Source organism: Salvelinus fontinalis, chromosome 36, assembly GCF_029448725.1.
Source record: "Salvelinus fontinalis isolate EN_2023a chromosome 36, ASM2944872v1, whole genome shotgun sequence".
NCBI lineage: Eukaryota > Metazoa > Chordata > Actinopteri > Salmoniformes > Salmonidae > Salvelinus > Salvelinus fontinalis.
In genome coordinates this window covers 2,097,669-2,117,528 of record NC_074700.1, presented here as the reverse complement: position 1 = coordinate 2,117,528, position 19,860 = coordinate 2,097,669, and the positions used below count along the sequence as shown (strand labels likewise).

General features: G+C 42.6%; 1 protein-coding gene across 2 annotated transcripts in view; it reads left to right on the top strand.

Annotated features, from left to right (window-relative positions):
• Window positions 1-19,860, top strand: part of lrch4 (leucine-rich repeats and calponin homology (CH) domain containing 4) — a 42,315-nt gene that overhangs the window by 1,943 nt on the left and 20,512 nt on the right. For both annotated transcript variants that reach the window (XM_055900384.1, XM_055900383.1), the window contains exons 2-5: window positions 15,878-16,022; window positions 16,141-16,270; window positions 16,640-16,745; window positions 17,806-18,052. In XM_055900384.1, coding sequence (XP_055756359.1) covers window positions 15,878-16,022; window positions 16,141-16,270; window positions 16,640-16,745; window positions 17,806-18,052 — 628 coding nt within the window. The remainder of the gene's footprint in view (window positions 1-15,877; window positions 16,023-16,140; window positions 16,271-16,639; window positions 16,746-17,805; window positions 18,053-19,860) is intronic.

Here is a 19,860-nt window from a genome sequence, read left to right as displayed (position 1 = left end):
TTGCCAGAAGTAAAATAGACTCCGTAGTTATTGGCACATCGGCCATCTGAGGCCACGCACGCACGCACACACGAGATATACCGTCTCTAATCCAACTAACGGTAATGGAGACTGTAGTGATGAATGTATCCAAGGCCTTCGACAACACTATCTTGATGTGCACATGTTTGTCCAACGCGAAACTCAGATTATAAACATTCTATAGAATACTTATACATGTATAAACATGTATTTGTTGATGGTGTCCAATGAGCTCTTCATCTAAACCACCTCCGATGAAAGATTGTTTGCATTTAATAATGCATTTTGTCTTGAGGACCGTTCCTGCAAAGTTTGCTCTAACTCTGCTCAGAGTCTGTCCTGTCTCTCTCATACATTCAGTGACTAATTTTCTGGTGGTGTTAAGATGGCAACATAGTTCCCTTTGAATGGTCTTAGTTACACTTTACTCCATACGTAGACAGCTTAGAAAATAGCACACCCCTTTTCAGTATTAGACGCTTGCTGACACACACATACACACCTCTCACCTCTTACCAGACTAAACACGACACAGGGAAGTCCTCAAGGAACGGATCTTACTCTCTGTGAAGATTACAAAGAGAGGGACATTTAGATTTGATTCGGCGTGGCCAACTGTTATGGAAAGGCAGAACAGAGGCCGGCTCTGTGTCCTAATCCAGACTTCTTATCAGAATCGATTAGTTTCGGGTGCCATTTTTATATGGGTATATTGGGAAAGGGCCTACTGAAGCTCACTAGTGAGGGCTTATGGATTGAAAGTGGGAAGATTGCAGAATTGGGACAAGGTCCCAAGCAGGCCCTATGGTGTTTATGATAACTGTGACAGTCTCCCTCTCTCATCTCTCTCTCCTCTCTCGTTTATCTCGCTCACTCACACTCACACACACACACACACACACACACACACACACACACACACACAAAATGTGGAGCAACTTCCCTTCAGGAAGGTCAGGGTTCAGTCCTTCTCCTCTCCCCACACACACCAGGGTGTCCGTTAGCTGTCTTTTGCCCCGCTAAAAAGAACTGGCACCGGCCAATTGTCTGGGAGAAGAAAAAATTCCATTGCAAAATATATATATTTTGCCTGTTCATTGATGGAAATACCAGTCGATGTAGATCCATTTAACCGGTCATGATTATCGAGGGTCATTTGCATAATTTTGTGGAATGAAATTGGCCCGTGTGTGTTTTAGTTCATCGTTATGTTTATCACACGTGCATACAGATACAGAGCCTATAAACATAAGTCTTTCAGACAGCGCAAGAGCTGCTGCTACTGCTTCTCAAACAGCTCCTTTGTTGCTGCTGGAGTGAAACACCATGTGCTTCTATAAGCCAGTTATTGCGTAACAATTCTAAATGCAATTGTGTGTTAAAGGTAAGGACAGTGTCACTGGAGACCTATCTCAATCGACTAAGAGAGTCATGTAAGATGGCTGACTGAACACAGCCATGTAGACCAACTCAAGATAAAACTCGGAAAATTGGACTAAATATTAGCACTACACAATTTGGTGGGTAATAACCTACAATCTGGATAACCAAACCATAAGACGAGATAAATGTATCTACAAATATTACGAAAACAAGCAACACCCAAACATGATGGAGAGTAAGACAGGGGAACCTATTTCAAAATGAAAACGTGACTCTTCTACAGATACAAACGATTTAATATTTTCACCACCAGGAATGGTAAAGGTCGAAACCGATCTGTTAAAATCAATAAATTACAAACTGGGTATACTTGAACTAGTCAGTAAGGATTAGAAGTCGACCGATTATGATTTTTCAACACCGAAACCGATTATTGGAGGCCCAAAAAAAGACGATGCCGATTTTTATATATATTTGTAATAATGACAATTACAACAATACTGAATGAACACTTATTTTGACTTAATATAGTACATCAATACAATCTATTTAGTCTCAAATAAATAATGAAACATGTTCAATTTGGTTTAAATAATGCAAAACAAAGTGTTGGAGAAGAAAGTAAAAGTGCAGTATGTGCCATGTAAAAAGCTAACGTTTAAGTTCCTTGCTCAGAACATGAGAACAAATGAAAGCTGGTGGTTCCTTTTAACATGAGTCTTCAATATTCCCAGGTAAGAAGTTTTAGGTTGTAGTTATTATAGGACTATTTATCTCTATACCATTTGTATTTCATATACCTTTGACTATTGGATGTTCTAATAGGTACTTTAGCATTGCCAGCCTAAACATGGATGGTGTGGTGCGTGTTTTTTGGTATTTGGGAAAGTGTGGCGTTGAGTGAGAGGAAATGGTTGCATATCCCAGAACCAATGTATTTCTGTGAGTAGGGGTTGTGAGAGAGCTTTCAATGTTGTTCAGATGAGGTATATACATTTTATAATGAATTATACATCTTACTTATTTATTGTTCTATCATGGTGGGACAGGGTTTTATAAATAAATTCTACATCTAATTTATTTATTTATGGTCCTATATTGATGGAACAGTCCACAACCCAATACCCTAGACACCCACCTGAATGACCCAGATACTAAGGAGAAGTCCCTATCTGTTTTATGGGTCTGCTGTAAGCGGCCTGTTTGCAGCCAAAATGCGGTCAGAGACCTAGAGCAGCACCGATCCCTCAAGATTCTGAGCCTACTTGGCAGAGTTGGTCCTGCAAAGCCAAAGCCCCCTGAAGGGAGAGCATAATAAACAACAAAATTCTCAAAGCTGCTAATGAGAAACTTGACGACCTTGTACCTAGTCGGTGGGGATTCCGGTGGGGTGCCCCCACCCAGGCAGTGCTGGCAAGACTATCTGCAGTAACTCATGGGAGGGGGTCACACTCAGACATTCAGAGAGGGGGCATATTATTGTGGCCCTGGTGGCACAAAATCAAAGGTCTGACTGCACGGAGATGCTTGGGAATATGGTCAATAAGGGGGACCATGTTGTGGGTGTTTCAGGGGAAGGGGTTTATCTGACCTCCATCATCTAGGACTTGACAATGCTTAATCAAATCTCCCCATTTCTGCCCTTTTTTTGACGCAGTTTTGCAGGCCTTCTCATACAGCTGCAACTGTATATGCAGGGTTCTACGCTAACTTTTTTCCAAAGGAGTACATGTGCTCCTAAATGAAAAAATGTAGGAGCACACAAATAAATTTAGGAGCACAGTGAAAAATGTAAGAGTTTATTAACTTCACTAGGGTAGGGGGCAGCATTTGGAATTTTGGATGAAAAGTGTGCCCAAATTAAACTGCCTGCTACTCAGTCCCAGAAGATAGGATATGTATATAATTAGTAGATTTGGATAGAAAACACTCTAAAGTTTACAAAACTGTTAAAATAATGTCTGTGTATAACAGAACTGATATGGCAGGCAAAAACCCGATGAAAATCCAACCAGGAAGTACTATTATATTAAAAGGCTGTTTTTCCATTGAAAGCCTATCCACCATACAAAGACTTAGGACCCAGTTCACCAGCTCTGTGCCTTCCTCCACATGTGACCAGTTTTTAGGCATTGCTTCAGGCTTTTACTCTGAAAAATGAGGGCGATACACCACTTTCAATCAGTGACCAGTGGAAATTTCCATTCATCAGCCATGCGCCCTGATCGTGAACGCGCCTTTCTTGTTTCTCCTTTCCTATTCTGAAGCTTTTGTCCGGTTGAAATATGATGGATTATTTATGACAAAAACAACTGGAGGATTAATTTTAAACATCGTTTGGCATGTTTCTACTAACTTTTATTGTACTTTTGACTTTTCGTCCTCAAATTACTGCACGCGCCTTCTGCATTCGGATTACTGGACAAAACGCGCAAACCGGATTAAGAATTCGACAAGAAGCTGCCTTGGGGTCTCCACCACCGAAGACCTGATGAAAACCTCCTTGTTTTTCGACATAAATGGACATTATTGAACAAAACAAACATTTATTGTGGAACTGGGATTCCTGGGAGTGTATTCTGATGAAGATCATCAAAGGTAAGTGAATATTTATAATGCTATTTCTGACTTCTGTTAACTCCAACATGGCGGATATCTGTTTGGCTTGATTTGTCGTCTGAGCGTCGTACTCAGATTATTGCATGGTGTGCTTTTTCCGTAAAGTTTTTTTGACATCTGGCACAGCGGTTGCATTAAGAAGAAGTGGATCTAAAATTCCATGCATAACAGTTGTATCTTTTATCAATGTTTATTATGAGTATTTCTGTAAATTGATGTGGCTCTGCAAAATCACCAGATGTTTTGGAACTACTGAACATAAAGCGCCAATGTAAACTCAGATTTTTGCATATAAATATGAACTTTGCCGAACAAAACATACATGTATTGTGTAACATGAAGTCCTATGAGTGTCATCTGATGAAGATCATCAAAGGTTAGTGATTAATTTTATCTATATTTCTGCTTTTTGTGACTCCTCTCTTTGGCTGGAAAAATGGCTGTGTTTTTCTGTGACTTGGCTCTGACCTAACATAATCGTTTGGTTTTCTTTCGTCGTAAAGCCTTTTTGAAATCGGACACTGGCTGGATTTACAACAAGTGTATCTTCAAAATGGTATAAAATACATGTATGTTTGAGGAATTTTAATTATGGGATTTCTGTTTTGAATTTGGCGCCCTGCAGTTTCACTGGCTGTTGACGAGGTGGGATTCTATCGTCCCACATACCCAAGTGAGGTTAACAAATAATTTATTACTCACATTTATACTGCGTGTACTAAGGGACACACATCTGTGGAACAGCACATACCACCAAAATCACACATTGACCATTACCTACTAGACGCAAGGGATATCAGTTGTCCAGCTGCTTTTGTATGTTGGCCGTCTGGCACGCTTAGAGGTCAGCCAGCGGTCCACGGCAGGAGTGGGATCAAACTCCTCGACAGAAGAGCCCTCCAGGCTGATCCTCATCAGGTCTTCGGTGGTGGAGACCCCAAGGCAGCTTCTTGTCGAATTCTTAATCCGGTTCTGTGCAGAGAAGCCACGCTCACACTGGGCGTCTGAAATATCTTTCAATTTCATTTAAACTCTTACCATGAACTTATTATAACCAACCATAGGATACCATACATAACCACTCAGGACTGTTACTCTACCTTGTAATCGTGCCTGATGGGGTCCTTTGTCAACATGGTTTCCCACAGGCCACTGTAGGACTTGTCCTTGAAATTGTGGCTGACCAGGATTTTCAGCCACTGTCACTCATCCTGGATTGCAGCCATGTTTCACCCCGATCTGCAGGATTGAACAGAGCAAGTGAGTTTGCAAATATGCGAACATAACATTGTCTCATATGTTCGCACATATCTATTTTTAAGGGCAAATGCGAATGAAATAGTCACACTGTAGAGCCCTGATATGCATTCGTAAATCAAGACCTTGAGTTGTGCTCTGGGATGGTGCAATTGTTGAGAATCTGAGTCTATGGTTGTTGTGGGGGAAAGGGGTTGAGTGTGTATATGAGTGTGTGTATCCCACAACTGTTGCGAGGGAGGAAAATATGTTAGGGACAATATAGGATTCACAATAATTGTTTGCTAATATAATAATTGCTTGCCATAGTGTAATTTGCTTGCCATAATGTTTATTATATATATATCATATTTTGAGGGCGATGGAAATTAATTTGGCGGATGATCTGCTTCTGTTCTGTGGTTGGCACTGTGTACTCTTTTCGAAGGATGGGTCCCGGTCTCGCCGGGGCTATGGGATCCGGGGGGTCGGGGTTGGTCTGCCAGGCATCGGGATGACAACCCAACTCGAGATGAGGGCTTTTAGCAGGTGGAATAGTGGGGACCAATTGGAGGTTTACTTAGTAGTAATGAAAATATTATGGTACAGCTGTATAGACACTCAATCATCATGTTACTTTTTAATGGTATGTTTACAAACATGTATTTTGATAAATAAAATTGAAACTTGTGGTGAAATAGGTATAGCCAGTTATAATTGTCAGTATTTACCTGGCTAAAAGAGAATGAATATAATATCTATTGTTTACAGGACACTCATTCAACAATTTTAGATGAAGTTTTGTGGAAAAAGGACTGGGGGGCGAAATATATTTCTCCCATGGGCAAAGAAATTCAAAAGGGGTGATATTAATTAACAGTAATTTTGATCCAACTGTGCAATTGTCCAAACATATCATCAAGTTAGATGGATTATTTTAAATATGTTATTGGACAATAAACATATGGCTTACTAACCTATACGGTCCAAATAATGATCCAAGCTAATTTGAAAATGTATATATAAGAATTTATCAAGAGCAACACTAGACTATTATTATGGTGGGGGATTTTAATACGGTTTTAAATACCTCTGGACCGTAAAGGAAGTTGCACTATAAACTATCACCCTCAGGCTCTTAACTTCTTATGGCTGTAGCCCGACGTCGGTACACTTATGACAACAGCCAGCTCAAGTGCAGGGCGCGAAATTCAAAATAAATATTTTTTAAATATTTAATTTTCACACATTAACAAGTCCAATACAGCATATGAAAGGTACACATCTTGTGAATCCAGCCAACATGTCTGATTTTTTAAAATGTTTTACAGCGAAAACAGCACGTATATTTATGTTAGCTCACCACCAAATACAAAAGAGGACAGACATTTTTCACAGCACAGGTAGCATGCACAAAGCCAACCTAACTAACCAAGAACCAACCAAACTAACCAACAAACAACTTCATCAGATGACAGTCTTATAACATGTTATTCAATAAATCTGTTTTGTTAAAAAAATGTGCATATTTCAGGTATAAATCATAGTTTACATTGCAGCTACAATCAGAAATTGCACCGAAAGCAGACAGAAATTACAGACACCAACGCCAAATAACTAAATACTCATCATAAAACATTTCTGAAAAATACATAGTGTACAGCAATTGAAAGACAGACATCTTGTGATTCCAGACAATATTTCCGATTTATCAAGTGTTTTACAGCGGAAACACAATATAGCGTTATATTAGCTTAGCACAATAGCCAGAAAGACAAGCTATTTCCCAGTAGCAAAAGTAAGCGATCGTAACAAACCAGCAAAAGATATATAATTTTTGACTAACCTTGATTTTCTTCCTCAGATGACAGTCCTATAACATCAGGTTATACATACACTTATGTTTTGTTCGAAAATGTGCACATTTAGAGCTGAAATCAATGGTTACACCGTGTGCTAACTTAGCTACTTTTTCCCACTACGTCCGGATTTTTCCTGACACTTTTTCTGACACACATATTCTGACCAAATAGCTATTCATAAACATAACTAAAAAATACATGTTGTATAGGAAATGATAGATCCATTAGTTCTTAATGAAATCGCAGTGTTAGAATTCTAAAAAATAACTTCATTACGACATCCAGCTTCGGTATAGCTAGAGTACCCAAACGTTGGCCGCCCACGACTAGTACAACATGTTCGACAGATAAATGAAATAGCATCATAAAATGTTTCTTACTTTTGCTGATCTTTCAACAGAATGTTGGACAAGGTGTCCTTTGTCCAGAATAGTCGTTGTTTGGAATTAGAACGGACACTTTCCCTCTTCATTTAGCACGCGCGATTGCCAAGTTGCACGGATCTCTCCATGTCAACAAACGGAAGAGAACGGAACACGGCAAAACTCCGGAAAAAATTTCAATAATCTGATTAAACTATATTGAAAAAACATACTTTACGATGATATGGTCACATGTATCAAATAAAATCAAAGCCGGAGATATTAGTCGTCCATAACGGCAGCTAAACAGAAGGCAAATCCATGTCTCTCTTCGCGCCTGCCTGAAAACAGGAAATGGAGGATACGTCATTCCATGAGCTGTAATTCGAGTCCAGATCAAGTTACACAGTCCATTTCTTCTCTCACTCCTTGTCGACATCTAGTGGAAGACGTGTGAAGTGCATCTAAACTAATAAATAACAAGGGATTCAATAGGCAGCCCCTGGAACAGAGACTCAATTTCAGACTTTCTACTTCCTGTCAGGAAGTTTGCTGCAGAATGAGTTCTGTTTCACTCACAGATATAATTCAAACGGTTTTAGAAACTAGAGAGTGTTTTCTATCCAATAGTAATAATAATATGCATATTGTACGAGCAAGAATTGAGTACGAGGCCGTTTGAAATGGGCACCTTTTATCTGGCTACTCAATACTGCCCCTTGTGTGTCAGTGTTTTGTTACTTAGCAAAGAGCAATATCTCAAGCAAAAGTTGCCTGGGTGTGGTCTTAGTGGCGAGGGGAACTCCATCCCACCAAAAACAGACTGGAATGTTACACTAAAAGGGCATTATAATCTTTTTCAAAATATCACAGTATTATTCCAAGCTCAGTGTGGAAATATACATAAAACACAGGATATCACGTTTTTGACTGCAATGGGCCTTTAACTATTGCACAGTGTTCTTCACCTTCTCTCCCCAGTCTTGTGTTTCCGGCACACTGAGGATGTGGGTTTGCATACTTCCTCAAACTTCTGCTTTCTCTCCCCTTTTTCAACTGAATTCTCCTTTGTCACTCCCGCTCTTTACTTCCCCTCTCTCTGTCAGTTCCAGTATCTTCTCTGTACACGTGGGTGTGGCCTTTTTAAAATCTTGCCCTGTCTGTCTTCCTCGGTCTCAATCTCTCCCTCTCTCCACTCTCTTTCTCTCCCTCTAACTCTAAGCGCTATTGGTCTATTCTCTCACAGCACAGCAGATGGTGAGGGGAATCCCTTTTTCTCCCTGGGGAGTTAAGAAGAGAGGCGGTAGATGGAGAGGGAGGGCTTGGACAGGACACTCGGATTCTGTCAGTGTCAGCCAGCCCCATAGGAACAGAAATAGTGATGTCAAATGTTCTCAATGTTGTAAATGGCAGTGGAATGACCATCTCGGAGTTGCCTCTTCACTGTTGATCTTGAGACTGGTGTTTTGTGGGTACTATTTAATGAAGCTGCATGTTGAGGACTTGTGAGGAGTCTGTTTCTCAAACTAGATACATTAATGTACTTGTCCTCTTGCTCATTTGTGCACCGGGGCCTCCCACTCTTTCTATTCTGGTTAGAGCCAGTTTGCGCTGTTCTGTGAAGGGAATAGCACACAGCGTTGTACGAGATCTTCAGTTTCTTGGAAATTTCTCGCATGGAATAGCCTTAATTTTTTAGAACAAGAATAGACTGACGAGTTTCAGAAAGTTCTTTGTTTCTGGCCATTTTGAGCCTGTAATCGAACCCACAAATACTGATGCTCCAGATACTCAACTAGTCTAAAGAAGGACAGTTTTATTGCTTCTAAGATTGCTGTACATCAGCGGAACCCATCCAACTTGAAGGTGCTGGAGCAGTTTTGCCTTGAAGAATGGGCAAAAAATCTCAGTGGCTAGATGTATCAAGCTTATAGAGACATACCCCAAGAGACTTGCAGCTGTAATTGCTGCAAAAGGTGACTCTACAAAGTTTTGACATGGGAGGTGAATAGTTTTGCACACACACGTTTTGTTTTTTTCCTTCTTGTTTGCTACACAATAAAAATGATTTTGTATCTTCAAAGTGGTAGGCATGTTGTGTAAATCAAATGATACAAACCCCCCCAAAATCATTTTTAATTCCAGGTTGTAAGGCAACAAAATAGGAAAAATGTCAAAGGGAGTGAATAATTTTCCAAGCTACTGCATCTGTACAGCTGCCATTTCTCCCCCCCCTGTTTTTCCTACTAGTGTTTTGTTTCTCCTCCAATCTTTTCCAGGTACACATGCTGTTCTTCCTTTATAAAAGCGTGCATCACAACTTTGTTCAGTTGCACAATTTCTCTCGTTCATTTTTGCAGGTAAATGTCCACACTCACCGAAAATGACATTTGGTAGCTACTTGTTATGCTTCTATAACTTTGAGCTGGATTTGCCTGTCTTTGTAAATCATTTCTGTTAGCTAAATGCTAACAAGCTAAAACTAACAGCGTTTGTGATTTCGCTATTAGTTTGTGCTAATTTTGTTAGCATTCTGGTAATAGAGGCTCAATGGGCTTTTCTTGAGTTTTTAGCACCCCCTTTTGTGCCATGCCGGTAATACCGTAAATCCCAGGACAAAAGAAAAACGGTATGACAATATGAAAATGTGGATACCGCCCAAGCCTAACCAGTAAGGATGTAACGATTCCCTTTGCGTGATGTATTGTTTTCTCTACCTTCTTGCACTTTGCTGTTGTCTGTGCCCAATAATTGTTGTGCTGCTACCATGTTGTGTTGCTATTATGTTGTCATGTTGCTACCATGGTGTGTTGTCATGTTGCTGCCTTAAGTCTCTCTTTATGTTGTCTCTCTTGTTGTGTGTGTTGTCCTGTATTTATGTTTTATTTTTTAATTCTCAGCCCCCTTCCCCGCAGGTGGCCTTTTGGAAGCCATCATTGTAAATACGATTTTTTTTCTTAACTGACTAGTTAAATAAAGGTAAAAAAAATAAATAAACAATACTCTTGAAGGAAGAAGAGTTTGAAAGTTCATAAAAAATGTAAACGCAACATGCAACAATTTCAAAGATTTTTCTGTTCAGTCAACTGAAATGAATTAATTAGGCCCTAATCTATGGATTTAACATGACTGTGAATACAGATATGCACCTGCCCTAATTAGGCCCTAATCTATGGATTTCACATGACTGTGAATACAGATATGCATTTGTTGGTCAGATACATGCGGCAAATTTTTTTTTTTAGGGTATCAGAAAACCAGTCAGTACCACCACCATTTGCCTCATGCAGCTCGACACATCTCCTCTGCTTAGAGTTGATCAGGCTGTTGATTGTGTCCTGTGGAATGTTGTCCCACTCCTCTTCAATGGCTGTGCGAAGTTGTTGGATATTGGCGGGAACTGGAGAGCACTCTGTCGTACATGTCGACCTAGAGCATCCCAAACATGCTCAATAGGTGACATGTCTGGTGAGTTTGCAGGCCATGGAGAACTGCGACATGTATAGCTTCACGGAATTGTGTACAGATCGTTGCAACATGGAGCTGTGGATTATCATGCTGATACATGAGGTGATGGCGGCGAATGAATGGCACGACAATGGGCCTCAGGATCTCGTCTTAGTATGTCTGTGCATTCTAATTGCCATCTATAAAATGAATGTGTTCATTGTTAGATTACTTGTTAGATATTACTGCATGGTCGGAACTAGAAGCACAAGCATTTCGCTACACTCGCATTAACATCTGCTAATCTCCTGTATTATCCAGGTTTCCTGTGTGAATTTAAGTATGTTCCCTCTAATTCTCTCTCTCCCCTCCCGGAGGACCTGGGATCTTGCCTCGGGACTACCTGGCCTGATTACTCCTTGCTGTCCCCAGTCCACCTGGTCGTGCTGTTGCTCCAGTTCCAACTGTTCTGCCTGCGGCTATGGAACCCTGACCTGTTCACCAGGCGTGCTACCTTGTCCCAGACCTGCTGTCTCTAACTCTGAATGCTCGGCTATGAAAGCCAACTGACATTTACTCCTGAGGTGCTGGCCTGTTGCACCCTCTACAACCACTGTGATTATTATTTGACCCTGCTGGTCATCTATGAACGTTTGAACATCTTGGCCATGTACTGTTATAATCTCAACCCGGCACAGCCAGAAGAGGACTGGCCACCTCTCAGAGCCTGGTTCCTCTCTAGGTTTCTTCCTAGGTTTTGGCATTTCTAGGGAGTTTTTCCTAGCCACCGTGCTTCTACACCTGCATTGCTTGCTGTTTGGGGTTTTAGGCTGGGTTTTTGTACAGCACTTTGAGATATCAGCTGATGTAAGAAGGGCTATATTAATACATTTGATTTGATGAGACATGTTACACTGGTTGCAGCACAATCCATATCCTGTGCTGTACCCCTTGACTTTTACCCCAAAAAATTTACGTTACAGCCGTATTCTAATAGTTTTTTTTATCCTCAGTAATCTACACACAATACCCCATAATGACCAAGGGAAAACTTGTTTTTAGAAATCTTTGCAACTGTATTAACTATTCAGATCCTTTGATATGAGACTCGACATTGAGCTTGGAGTCCACCTGTGGTAAATTCAATTGACTGGACATGATTTGGAATGGTACACACCTGTCTATATAAGGTCCCACAGTTGACAGTGCATGTCAGAGCAAATGCCAAGCCATGAGGTCAAAGGAATTGTCCATAGCACTCCGAGACAGGATTGTACGAGGTACCAAAACATTTTTGCAGCATTGAAAGTCCTCAAGATCACTGTGGCCTCCTCTGTTCTTAAATGGAAGAAGTTTGGAACCACCAAGACTTTTCCTATAGCTGGCCGCCCGTCCAAACTGAACAATCGGGGGAGAAGGGCCTTGGTCAGCACCCTTGTGGGGCCCCAGTGTTGAGGTTCAGTGAAGTGGATATGTTGTTTCCTACCTTTACCACCTGTGGGCGGCCTGTCAAAGTCCTGGACCAAGTTGCACAGGTTGGGGTTGAGACCCAGGGCCTCCAGCTTGGAGGGTACTATGGTGTTGAATCCTGAGCTGTAGTCAATGAGCAGCATTCTTACATACAGTGGGGAGAACAAGTATTTGATACACTGCCAATTTTGCAGGTTTTCCTACTTACAAAGCATGTAGAGGTCTGTCATTTTTATCATAGGTACACTTCAACTGTGAGAGACGGAATCTAAAACAAAAATCCAGAATTTCATTGTATGATTTTTAAGTAATTAATTTGCATTTTATTGCATGACATAAGTATTTGATACATCATTAAAGCAGAATTTAATATTTGGTACAGAAACCTTTGTTTGCAATTACAGAGATCATACGTTTCCTGTAGTTCTTGACCAGGTTTGCACACACTGCAGCAGGGATTTTGGCCCACTCCTCCATAAATCCTGCTTGGAAATTAGTGTCTGTGTTTGTTTACTCAAGCAAGGTCCTCAAAAGGGACTTCAGCTAAGTGTTCCCTGATTGGGCAAAATTGGTGAGGATTATCCCTATTTCTAGTGTGCCCCCGAGGAGATTCTTAATTCAAAACATTAAAGACGGCCTCAATTTCGCCTTATTGAGGACAAGTTAACGAGGCTGATGCTCATTGCAAGCTGCACCAAGGAGTTGGATAGTTTTGACCTCCCAACAGCAGCAGCTCACTTTGAGCAGGCAAAGCATTGTAAAATAAGCTTTCTCTCAATGAACCAGCTTTAACGAATTTCATTTACACTGAACAAAAATATAAACACACCATGTAAAGTGTTGGTCCCATGTGTCATGTGCTGAAATAAAAGATCCCAGAAATGTTCCATCCGCACATGTTATTTCTCAAATTTGTTTACATCCCTGTTGGTGAGCAGTTCTCCTTTGCCAAGATAATCCATCCACCTGACAGGTGTGGCATATTAAGAAGCAGATGAAATGAACATTAACATTCTGCAGCGATACGCCATCCCATCCGGTTTGCGCTTAGTGGGAATATAATTTGTTTTTCAACAGGACAATGACCCAAAACACACCTCCAGGCTGTGTAAGGGCTATTTGACCAAGAAGGAGAGTGATGGAGTGCTGCATCAGCTAACCTGGCCTCCACAATCACCAGACCTCAACCCAAGACTGTTGAAAAAGCATTCCAGGTTAAGCTGGTTGAGAAAATGCCAAGAGTGTGCAAAGCTGTCAAGGCAATTGGTGGCTACTTTGAAGAATCACTTTTTTTGCTTACTACAGGTTTCCATATGTTATTTCATAGTTTTGATGTCTTCACTATTCTACAATGTAGAAAATAGAAAGAATAAAGGAAAACCCTTGAATGAGTAGGTGTGACCAAACTTTAGACTGGTACTGGAGGTACTGAATGTCATTTTGGACATTTACAAGCGGATGTGAATGAGAGACGTTGTACAAATGAACAAAGTTGTGGCGCATTCTTGTCTGAAGGAAGAACAGTACTGCCTCTAAAGCAGCATGTGTACACACTGTGTCTGTTTGGAGTCGCTAGGGAGGTTGGCCTGCATGCTCTGCTAGGAGAAGATGGGGGAGGAGAGCACACTGGCCCGAGAATGGAGAGGGGAAAAATGCTAGGAAATCAAAAGATAACACAGAACTCATCCAAAGGATTTTGACTTCTCAAACATGCAGAAGCTTACACAATATGATGCCCCGTCACCTTATTAATTCAGTAGCTTACTTATAAGTAGGAAGTTAAACTTAGGGGTCACGTTAATGGATAATTCTATTTTTTTTCATGCATTTTTAAAATATATTTTTTTAACACTTCAGAAATATTTTGCTGCGTTTGGTAAACACAGATCGTAAATGCCTCTTATTGTAATTTGTGCTCGGCATTACAGATTGTTTTGCTTCAGTTGCACTTCTCCACTCGGGTGAGAATTCATGAACGGGCATTTTTTCAGCAGACCAGGCTCTGACTTTTGTTCTGTGTTTTTCTCGGGTGTAGCCAGCCTTCTTTTCTCCAGTACAAGAAAAACATTAGGAGAAGTAGCTGGCTACATTCTTTCTATGATAAACATTTGAAGTATGATGGCCATGTGTCGTTTTTTGCGAAGAAATACCTTGCTTTTTAATTGTAAGCTCATTTACCTGTGTGGCAGTAGCATTGCACTTCTGTTGTCATCTAATGAAAATGAAACTGTTTTCTGCCTGAATTTTCTGTGACGGAAAACTATAGTTGCACGTCCCTGATCACCGCTATTGAAGCAAAAAAGCACTGGCTTTCAATATAAAATTGCGATCCCTGTCATTACACAGCTGGACTCACCTGCTCCCGCTTTCTCCCATTGTGCTATTTACAAACAGACATGAGACTGGCTCGACTGACTTGTAGGGAACTATGGTAAGCTTCATAATGTCAAATAATGTGACAGGTGACATGAACGCGATCTGCTTTATCTCCTAACATATTGCACAAGTTGACTGCAGGTATTGTCATAAAAAGTAGCTACAAATATGAAAATGTATTGGAAAAACTTAGTAGCTTTGACGCTATTGAAAAACCATCTCGTGGCTATTTACAAATAACCCGGTATATACGGTATACCACCCAAGCTTAATTAACAGTGGTTGTGCCCATAGAAATAACATGGCTTGTGTGCACGGGGGGGGGGTGAGTGAGATGTTTCCCAATGCTGGAAGGGGGGCCTAAGTGAAAAGGTTTGGGAAACCCCTGTTCTATGCTAAATGGCTTTTGCTTATGATATTCATGTATGATTTGAAGCAGGGATGAAGACGCAACAGGAGTTTTTTTAGCTTTTCAATGAAACCTTTCATGTTGGTATTAGAACGTTGTTCTACTTCATTTTATTACAATTTTACAGGCCAATTTCTATTCTGTTAAGATGAATTGCAGTCATCTAAATGTGATTTTGAGCACAGTGGGTGGATGCCCTAATGTGGTACGCATCCAATGCATAAAATCTTGCCGGTCATGTCCGGGCGCCAAATGTTCCTAACGGGAACCCTGCTATATGTACATAGTCAGCAGCTAGTGTGTGTGTGTGTGTGTCTCCCTGAGTCATTCATCTACCCACAAAACCATATGAAGGTGAATGATGACTTTCTCCCAGACCTCTTTGTAGACCTCTCTTTGCCTCACAGATTGTTACTGGTCTGACAATCTGTTCATTTATCCTATTTAATCAAGTGTGAATTATTTTCCCCTTTCCTGTGTCATTGTAATAGGTCACTTTTTGTCTCGTCAGTATCATTGATTGTGCTAGGTCTTTTTTGTTTCTATGGCTTTATAATGGTGATTGGTTCTATTTGTCTTATTTCAGTATCATTAATGGCTATTGATTTATTTTTGTGTCTCATGGCAATATTATTGAATGTGAGTGGTTGTCGTTGTCCAATATGACTGTTGTTGGGTCCTTCTTGTTTCAGACCTGTCGAAGAACCGTCTCTGCGAGCTGCCAGAGGAGCTGTGCCAGTTCATCTCCTTGGAGACGCTCAGCCTGCACCACAACTGTATTCGCTCCCTTACCCCCAGCCTTTGTCATCTACAGGCTCTCACTTACCTTAACCTCAGGTGACACATACACACGCCGGTGACACAAACAACTTTTCAAGTCTTTGCACCCGTTCAGTTCAGCTGCTTGTGCATGTATGACTTTTCGTCATCGTTCTGTGTGTCTCCGTCCTTGCAGCCGTAACCTTATCTCCAACCTGCCTCCCTCGGTGTGTCAGCTCCCCCTCCTGCGAGTCCTGATCGTCAGCAACAACAAGTTGTTGGTCCTGCCCGCCTTCATACACACCCTCACACACCTCCGACAGCTGGTATGTAGTAACATATACCCATGCCTCAATTTACCCACTACCACACAGGGCTCTCTGATCTCGCTCTGTCTTTTTCTCTAGGTATCTCTCTCTCCTTTTGCTATCTTTGCTCTAGCTATATCTCGTTTACTTTAGGTACTCTATCTGTTCCTCTCTTCACAATCTCCTGCTCTAATTTTTGTTTCTGCCCTCTCTGGCTGACTCTCACACCTGCATTTCTGTCATACCGTGTCTCCGTTCTGAACGATAGCCCTTTTTTCCTCTCTAGCTTCTTCACCCCCCTCCCCTCTTGTTCTTTGTCTTTGGGGTGTAAGCCTGGGTTACAGTTAGACTTTTGATGATTTGGTTTCCCATCTCCCGCTCCTGTAGGATGTGAGTTGTAATGATCTGCAGTGTCTGCCGGTGGAGCTGGGTCAGCTGGAGTGCCTGAGAGACCTCAACCTGAGAAGGAATCAGCTCACCACGCTGCCCAAAGGCAAGACACACACCTGACCTTTGACCCCTTCATACACCCTATACACCCCACCTCCGTGCTTCAGTGTCTCCCTGAAACCAGCCCCAAAATAAAGTTCCCTGGCCTGTATACCACTATCCACCTCCCGGCTTCTGTGTCCCGACTCCCCACTAAGTCTCTCAATACCTTTCTCTGAACCCTTACATACAGTAAGCATACCATCATGGCTTCAACTTCTATGCTTTATACACTGTATACACTAACCCTACACGTACCTTATCTAAGTCCTTGACAGTTCTCCAAGCTTAAGTCCCCTTTGCCTAAATACATTTACTGACACGTACATTTACTAATATTCTTAAAACAAATCTTAAAATGTGAAGGTCTGACCCCTTTTCTCAGAATTGGTCTACTCTGTACCTAATATTGTTATTGACCCTAGAGTTGGTCCCTTGACTTTCCGAGTCTGCTGTAATGCCCCCGATGACTCTCGCCCCTTTTTTTCCTGTAAGTCGACCTTTTCCGAACCTAGTTGTTGACGCGCTACTTCCACCACTGACTCCTTTCTAACGCTTAACCGCTCTTTAACTCCGTTGTCAAACACACCAGACAACCCCAGAAGTATAGGCCGAAGTACCACTACCAGATGCTTTAGCACAAACAAACCCTGCGGTAATATTAAACAACATAGCACTGAAATCGCACAGCAAAACAACCTGGCTGCCTGTGACGGTATGTCCTGTAAGGTACCAGTATAGCTCTGGCCTCACAGCACCCCTCCATTCTCCAATCCTGCCTTGAGTTCTCCTCAAAACTCCAACCTATTGACTACAGGCTCTCAATGCAAGATAACTTAGGTTACCACTAACACTGTAGTTCCTCCTTCATATGAGTCGAAACAGTTTGAGAAGTGATGATCGAGGCCTTATTTGAATTGAATTCAATAGAAATGCTAAACCGTAGTTTAATTTAAAGCATTGAATTGATACTGCCGAAAGTTTATTTTATTATTTCCCATGATACGCTAATTTCCATGATGATTAGATATCAGCTCGATATTAAACTACACCCTCCCTCTCAGAGTTGTCCGGATTGCCCCTGGTCCGGTTAGACGTTTCCTGTAACTGCATTTCCCACGTACCCGTGTGCTACCGCCACCTGCGCCACCTCCAGACCATTGTATTGGACAACAACCCCTTGCAGCAGCCGCCGGCCCAGGTCTGTTCCAAGGGGAAGTACCACATTTTTAAGTTCCTCAACATCGAGGCCTGCAAGAGGAACCAGGAGGAACTGGAGAGAGCCCTGAGACCCACCGGGTTCAACAGCTGGTGAGAGGGATGGGAAGAGATGATCTAAATGGCTTAACTTCATTTTGTTATCATTATAAGAGATGAGTAGGGGAGAGGTGGAAGGAGGGGTGGGAGAGGATGGGAGGATATAGAGCAGTTGATTCTCCTGTACTATTGTATACTTTTTAACCGTGTGTGTGTATACTGGTGTTTGTACTTGTGTACTGGGGTGTGTGTGTACTGGGGTGTGTGTGTACTGGGGTGTGTGTGTACTGGGGTGTGTGTGTACTGGGGTGTGTGTGTACTGGGGGGTGTGTGTGTACGTACTGGGGGGTGTGTGTGTACGTACTGGGGGGTGTGTGTGTACGTACTGGGGGGTGTGTGTGTACGTACTGGGGGGTGTGTGTGTACGTACTGGGGGGTGTGTGTGTACGTACTGGGGGGTGTGTGTACGTACTGGGGGGTGTGTGTACGTACTGGGGGGTGTGTGTGTACGTACTGGGGGGTGTGTGTGTGTGTACGTACTGGGGGGTGTGTGTGTGTGTACGTACTGGGGGGTGTGTGTGTGTGTACGTACTGGGGGGTGTGTGTGTGTGTACGTACTGGGGGGTGTGTGTGTGTGTACGTACTGGGGGGTGTGTGTGTGTGAACGTACTGGGGTGTGTGTGTGTGAACGTACTGGGGTGTGTGTGTGTGAACGTACTGGGGTGTGTGTGTGTGAACGTACTGGGGGGTGTGTGTGTGTGAACGTACTGGGGGGTGTGTGTGTGTGAACGTACTGGGGTGTGTGTGTGTGTGAACGTACTGGGGTGTGTGTGTGTGTGAACGTACTGGGGTGTGTGTGTGTGAACGTACTGGGGTGTGTGTGTGTGAACGTACTGGGGTGTGTGTGTGTGAACGTACTGGGGTGTGTGTGTGTGAACGTACTGGGGTGTGTGTGTGTGAACGTACTGGGGTGTGTGTGTGTGAACGTACTGGGGTGTGTGTGTGTGAACGTACTGGGGTGTGTGTGTGTGTGAACGTACTGGGGTGTGTGTGAACGTACTGGGGTGTGTGTGTGTGTGAACGTACTGGGGTGTGTGTGTGTGTGAACGTACTGGGGTGTGTGTGTGTGTGAACGTACTGGGGTGTGTGTGTGTGTGAACGTACTGGGGTGTGTGTGTGTGTGAACGTACTGGGGTGTGTGTGTGTGTGAACGTACTGGGGTGTGTGTGTGTGTGAACGTACTGGGGTGTGTGTGTGTGAACGTACTGGGGTGTGTGTGTGTGAACGTACTGGGGTGTGTGTGTGTGAACGTACTGGGGTGTGTGTGTGTGAACGTACTGGGGTGTGTGTGTGTGAACGTACTGGGGTGTGTGTGTGTGAACGTACTGGGGTGTGTGTGTGTGAACGTACTGGGGTGTGTGTGTGTGAACGTACTGGGGTGTGTGTGTGTGAACGTACTGGGGTGTGTGTGTGTGAACGTACTGGGGTGTGTGTGTGTGAACGTACTGGGGTGTGTGTGTACGTACTGGGGGGTGTGTGTGTGTGTGTGAACGTACTGGGGTGTGTGTGTGTGTGAACGTACTGGGGTGTGTGTGTGTGAACGTACTGGGGTGTGTGTGTGTGAACGTACTGGGGTGTGTGTGTGTGTGAACGTACTGGGGTGTGTGTGTGTGTGAACGTACTGGGGTGTGTGTGTGTGTGTGTGAACGTACTGGGGTGTGTGTGTGAACGTACTGGGGTGTGTGTGTGTGAACGTACTGGGGTGTGTGTGTGTGAACGTACTGGGGTGTGTGTGTGTGAATGTACTGGGGTGTGTGTGTGTGAATGTACTGGGGTGTGTGTGTGTGAATGTACTGGGGGGT